A 6,835-nucleotide genomic window follows, 5' to 3' on the forward strand; every position below is an offset into this window, starting at 1 on the left:
TAAATAAATAACACATTCGAGTTTTGAAGTAAGTCGCCCGACAGCGGTGAGTGCGGAGGCTGTGAGCTGGTTGTGTGCACAGACCTTGAGGCAGCGCAGCAAGGAGGCCAGCAGGGGGCAGCGCGTGACCAGGTGAACCCACGACGGCTGCTTCCTCGTCAGGTGGCCCAGCAGCGACAGAGCGGCCAGACGCGACGCAGATTTATTCAGAGCATCGTTTAGCTTCTCCAGCAGCGCCTTCGAAAACAGAACAGGTGAACTATGTGCAGAGTTAAGAGTTAAAAAAAAGAAAGATTGTGCTTTTGTCTGTTATATAATTAGAATCTATGACACCTGTGGATCTTCATGTTATATTTGACATTTCTTGACATTTATTGGACACTTTAAATTGCAATATTGAATTAAAACAACATAATAAAAGAAGCAAGTACCACACATCACTCTTAGTCTACGTTCAGACTGCAGGGCTTAACGCTCAATTCAGATTTTTTTGTGAAATCCGATGTTTTTTCGAGGTCGTTCACATTTCCAGTTAAATGTGACTTGTATGTGACTCCAGTGTGAACATTAAACGGCCCGATAGTGTCCCACATGTGACACTGGAGACACGACGACGTCAACCGCAGCGAGCGTCTCTGTGTTTACAGAAGTTGTCCAAACATGGACGCAGCATCGAGCACCTGGAGATTTTAAAGTTCCTCTCGTACCGGAGCCAGAACATGAACAACTTACTTGTTTTAAGGAGCAGATTGAGAAGGAGAAGGACGAGGTTTTTGGTCGTGGTGTTTTGTGGTGAGTGGTGATGTGCTTCACTTCAGTGACATGGAGTTCATTAACAATTTTCGCCTACTTCAGCGCAGAATAGTGACGTTTGTGTCTTGTTGATAACGTGTAGGTGGATGAATGCACTTTGGCCGCTCAGACTGAAGTCACAAGTCAAAAGATCAGACATGTATCAGTTTCAGGAGCACATATCCAAGTGTCCTGGGTCACATTTGAAAAAAATCCGATCTGTGTGGTTCACACTGTCATTAAAAGTTCAGATACAGGAACATAGAGGCCAAAAAATCTGACTTGGGTCACTTCAGGCTGCAGTCTGAACGCAGCCTTAGAAGGTAGAAAACTCTGAAAAGTTGATTTGGCATAAGAAGGGCCCTTTAAAAATAACATTTTCAAGAGGAGAGTTTTATCCTTTTTTTTTTTGGAGTTTTCAACCAAAAGTGAAACTTATAAAACATGTTAAAGGTGCATTGTATAACTTTTCTGGTTCGTTCGTGCCTGTTTCGATGGAGATGTCATTGCTCTGCCTGCAATGTTCCGCAGTGTGACTTTAAACAGCTCTACTTTACATTTATTCAATTACAGGTGGTTTTAAAGCTCAAAAATACCTCAAAAAACAGACGTTGTGAGTGTGAGCGGAGTCGCCTCTCCACAGACCTCACCTGTAACTTGGCCTGGTTTGTCTCCGTGAAGATAAAAAGGTTTAATGCCATACTGTGGAACATTTCAGGCAAAGCAATAACCTCTTTATGGAGAAAAGCATTTGACAGACTCTCTACCAGAAAAGTGACACAGTGCAGCTTTGCGCAGCTCTTCTCTGATTGGCTGAGGGAGTTTACGGGTGCGTTTACCTTGTGCAGCTGCTCCCTGACGGTCGACAGCAGAGAAACGGCCTGAGAGGAAAAGGTCTCCAGGTAAAAGTCCACCAGGGATGTCAGGACGGCGCCTCCTCTGTCTGAAAGAGGAACTGCAGGTTAAACACAGAACGGTTTCAGGTTTATTTCATCACTAACTGGATCCTAACTTTATTAAACAGTAGTTAATTTTGTTCATTCTGTGCAAAAACCGCATTCTTAGACAGAACTTTACAAAATCGAGTGGGTCCGAAGCTGTATCTCCGAGTCCAGAAGATATGATTGACAGGTGGATTAACCAATCAGAGGGACACATGCTCCGTTCACATCAAAACAAAGGAGGAAAGCAGGAAAAAAACAAACTACCGTATTTTCCGGGCTATTAGTCGCGCTCTCAAGTCTCTAACCGCATCAAAAAATTACCGCGCGCCCTGCAATCCAGAGCGCCCTGTACACGAATCCACTCGGGTGTCCCAGCAAGACCTCAGTAAACTACAAACACACACCACCCACAGAACACACAAACACACACGGAGCAGACAGAGACCGCACAGAGAAACACACCCACAGACACACTCATCACTCCACGCCGACGAGGAACGGAACGGAGGAACGAACCGAAAAAGCGAGCGCAATGTGCCACTTCTAGACACGACTGAACAAATGAGTCACTGCGAACACGCCGACAATCCGTTGGTCCCAGACACACCCTCCCTACACGCCACAACTGAACAAAGCCCAGAGTCACCGTGAACGAACAAACAAACAAAACCACTCACCCATCACACTGTTGGGTTTCATTTAAAGTCCCACACAGTTTATTTGTGAAAAAAGTCCGAAAATAGACCATTTAATGACAGTGCACCTCATAATCCAGAGCAACTAATAGTGAGGAAAACACGGTAATATTATTGTAAATGTATAACTGGTTGGTTTCTAAATGTACTGTCCATCCATCCATTTTCGTCCGCTTATCTGGGGCCGGGTCGCGGGGGCAGCAGCCTCCAGTCCCTCCAGCGTGTCCTGGGTCTTCCCCGGGGCCTCCTCCCGGTGGGACATGCCCGGAACACCTCCCGAGGGAGACGCCCAGGAGACATCCGGAACAGATGCCCGAGCCTCAACTGGCTCCTCTCGACGTACTCCCTCTAAATGTATTCTAACATAAATGTAACCAGCTTTGTCCTCAGAGCTGCCTGGACTCTCGGGACTCGAGACAGTTACAGAGAATGTCCCAGAGGATTTTAAAAGATGAGCAACATCCACTAAACTCAGAGTTTCAGCTGCTTCCCTCTGGTCAGAGACTTTTAGTCCCAAGATCTAGAACGAATTGTTTAAAATTAGCTTTGTTCCAGCTGCTGTCGTACTTATGAATAAATTGTAATCCATTTATCTAAGATTGTGTGTTTTTATATATTTAATATTTATTGTGATTTTAGCCGAGCGCGAATGAATTTAACTAATTGTTTACAGAACAAACTTTTCTGCACTGGAGCTCTGTAACACTTTATTATGTAATTGTGTGTTTTTACGTGTTTTGTGGATGAGTGAAATGTAAAATGTTGAATCTGCCTCTCAAATTTGCAAAGCAAATTTACCTACAAATAAAGCAACCTAACCCTAACCTTACAACTGACTATAATGTACAAGCTGTGATATCTTAAACTTAATAAAAACTAAGTTAAAAAAAAAAAAAAAAAAGAATGATACAAGAATGTTTTTTTTATTTATCCTGATACGAATATCCAGACAAAAAGAGCTTTTTCACTACGGCCGGAGGTGCACCGCTTTAGGTTTGCAGAACTTCTGGTGAATGGTTTTCTGTGGCAAAACGTACAGAAGCCGAGAGGGTCACAACAAACGCAAACGCTGCAACAAATACAAATGCCACAACACAACAAAAAGCCACAACACAACAAAAAAGCCACAACGGAAATGACCGCAGGACTCTATTTTAACGCAAACGCCACAACACATTAAAAAGCCACAACACATAAAAAAGCCACGACGGAAGCAACCGCGGGACTCTATTTTTGATGGACCGATCAAGCAGCAAGTGAAGAAGAAGAACTACAACGTGAAAAGTAAAGGAACGGAGAAGTTGGAAACGTAAGTAAAAGTAATTTATTGTTTTATCATTATTCGTTTCACGTTGTAGTTCTTCTTCTTCACTTGCCGCTTGATCGGTCCGTCGGAAAATAGAGTCCAACTGTCACTTCTGTTGTTGTGGCTTTTTAAAGTGTTGTGGCTTTTTGGTGTGTTGTGGCTTTTTAATGTGTTGCGACATTTGCGTTTGTGTTGTGGCTTTTTAATGTGTTGTGGCATTTGCGTTTGTGTTGTGGTTTTTCAAAGTGTTGTGGCATTTGCGTCTGTGTTGTGGCTTTTTAATGTGCTGTGGCATTTGCATTTGTGTTGTGGCTTTTTAATGTGTTGTGGCATTTGCATTTGTGTTTTGGCTTTTTAATGTGTTGTGGCATTTGCGTTTGTGTTGTGGTTTTTCAAAGTGTTGTGGCATTTGCGTCTGTGTTGTGGCTTTTTAATGTGCTTGTGGCATTTGCATTTGTGTTGTGGCTTTTTAATGTGTTGTGGCATTTGCATTTGTGTTGTGGCTTTTTAATGTTTTGTGGCGTTTGTGTTTGCGTTTTGTTGTTTTGCATTGTGTGGTGCATTTGTGTGTTGTGGCTTTTTAATGTGTTGTGGCATTTGCGTTTGTGTTGTGGCTTTTTAATGTGTTGTGGCATTTGCGTTTGTGTTGTGGCTTTTTAATGTGTTGTGGCATTTGCGTTTGTGTTGTGGTTTTTCAAAGTGTTGTGGCATTTGCGTCTGTGTTGTGGCTTTTTAATGTGTTGTGGCATTTGCGTTTGTGTTGTTGTGGTGGCATTTGCGTTTGTGTTTGTTGCGACGTTTGCATTAAAATAGAGTCCCGCGGTCATTTCCGTTGTGGCTTTTTTTGGTGTGTTGTGGCTTTTTGTTGTGTTGTCGCATTTGTATTTGTTGCGGCGTTTGCGTTTGTTGTGACCCTCTCGGCTTTCTTAAAAAAGTGTGTGTAAATGTGCGTGTAAATGCGTGTGGTATTCTCCAGCAGCGTCATAAATCTGCCCGTCAGACCTGAGTTGAGCTGCTGCGACAGGGAGTTTCTGACGAGCTCCGCCTCCTTCAGGTCCGACCCCTCGAGCAGAGACAGGTCCAGAACCACAGGCTCCCGGGACATGACTAACACCTGCAACAAACAACACACACACACATGAACAACACAAATCACACGAGAAATGTCACGTTTAGTTACAGGTCAGATCAGTGGAGAGGCGACTCCGCTCACAGTCAGAACGTCTGTTTTTATAGGTGTTTTTGAGCAATAAATCCACCTGTGATTGAATAAATGTAAAATAGAAATGTTTAATGTCACACTGCAGAACATTCCAACGAGCAGGTGACGGAACCCCAACCTGAAAAGTTACACAGTGTAGCTTTAAAGAAATCCTTACCATCTTAATTAAATGATTAGTACGATGCACATTTTGGTCGACTAAAACTCCGCTGACTGACAGAACGACTAAACCCCTGAAGTCCTGCAGCCCGACGCTAATATTTGATTTATTTTTTATTTTATTTTATTTGAATCAGGACAGATACACAAACATAAATTAACAATAACTCAGGACTAAACCAGGTCTAACTCAGGACTAAACCAAGTCTGAACCAGGTCTAATTCAGGACTAAACCAGGTTTAACTCAGGACTAACTCAGACTAAACCTGGTCTAACTCGGGACTAAATCAGTACTGAACTTAGACTAAATTAGGACTGAACTAGGACTAACTCATAACTAAGTCAGGACTAAACCTGGTCTAATTCAGGACTAAACCTAGTCTAACTCAGGACTAAATCGGGACTGAACTAGGTCTAACTAAGGATTAAACCAGGTCTAACTAAGGACTAAACCAGGTCTAACTAAGGACTAAACCAGGTCTAACTCAGGATTAAACAGGTCCAACTAAGGACTAAAACAGGACTGAACTAGGTGTAACCTGAGACTAAACCTGGACTAACTCAGAACTAAATCAGGTCTAAGTCAGGACTAAAGCAGGACTGAAAAAGGTCTAAGTCAGGACTAAACCAGGCCAAACTAAGAACTAAACCAGGTCTACATCAGGACTAAATCAGGTCTAAGTCAGGACTAAAGCAGGTCTAACTCGGGACTAAACCAGGTCTAAATCAGGACTAAACCAGGTCTAAATCAGGACTAAACCAGGTCTAAATCAGGACTAAACCAGGTCTAAGTCAGGACTAAACCAGGTCTAAGTCAGGACTAAACCAGGTCTAAATCAGGACTAAACCAGGTCTAAGTCAGGACTAAACCAGGTCTAAATCAGGACTAAACCAGGTCTAAGTCAGGACTCTGTTTGGTCCTCGAGAGCAAAACTCAAAGCCACGTGACGGAGCAGGCCCGCGCATGCGCAGTGAGCCGTGTTTACTCGCGCAGAAACTTTGTGTGACGTCACCGCGGGAGGGAGGAGCGCGTGCGGCGGAGCGGGGGCCACGCGCCTCACGCAGCTGTGAACTTTTAACGGGGCTAATGCTAACCTGCTAACGGCTAAAACGGGAGCCACACGCAGCGCACGCGACCTGACACTCCGCGTGCACCCGCATACCGCCGCGAGGACCCCTCCGGCGCACGCGGGCCGAGACGCTTCAGCGGAAAAGCGCAGAAAAGACGGAGAAAAGACGTTTATAGGAGGACAGTTGTTTACCTGCGGGCCATGCGTCAGGACGCACGCAGACATCAGCGACGCCAGGCCACGCCCACCACGTAACCTGAGCTCCGGCGCCGCCCTCCACACGCGCGCGCGCACTCACACCTGTCAATCACAGCACCAGCGGGTTAAAGTGTCTTAAAATAAAATCACCAGACGAACGGGATTAAACTTGTGTCTCCTGCAGTGTTGGGAAGATTACAGATTACACACACCAAAATGTAGTTTGTAACGTAATCCATTAAATCACTTAAAGTGAGTAATGTAATCTGGTAATTCGGTAGAGACAAGACAAGATGTTTTGTTTGCGAAAAGACAATGAAAAGCCCAGAATTTACTTGACCGTATTAAAAATATTATTGATAGAAGAAGAGACACGTCCACACAGCAGGATTTAGACCTGTTAAATCCTGTTTTAGTCCTGGTTTAGACCTGGTTTTAGACCTGGTTT

At 44.1% G+C, this 6,835-nt stretch overlaps 1 protein-coding gene across 1 annotated transcript in view; it reads right to left on the reverse strand.

The window, feature by feature from the left end:
* Positions 1–6,415, reverse strand: part of LOC110168809 (hamartin-like) — a 31,252-nt gene extending 24,837 nt beyond the window's left edge. Inside the window, exons 1-4 of the mRNA XM_055161978.1 lie at positions 6,382–6,415; positions 4,740–4,851; positions 1,632–1,735; positions 85–237 (exon numbers count right to left, since the gene is read on the reverse strand). Coding sequence (XP_055017953.1) covers positions 85–237; positions 1,632–1,735; positions 4,740–4,851; positions 6,382–6,414 — 402 coding nt within the window. The 5' untranslated portion in view covers position 6,415. The remainder of the gene's footprint in view (positions 1–84; positions 238–1,631; positions 1,736–4,739; positions 4,852–6,381) is intronic.
* Positions 6,416–6,835: the final 420 nt, after the last annotated feature.

This window comes from Boleophthalmus pectinirostris, unplaced genomic scaffold, assembly GCF_026225935.1.
Source record: "Boleophthalmus pectinirostris isolate CB_2022bp ecotype Guang Dong unplaced genomic scaffold, ASM2622593v1 HiC_scaffold_4, whole genome shotgun sequence".
Lineage (NCBI taxonomy): Eukaryota > Metazoa > Chordata > Actinopteri > Gobiiformes > Gobiidae > Boleophthalmus > Boleophthalmus pectinirostris.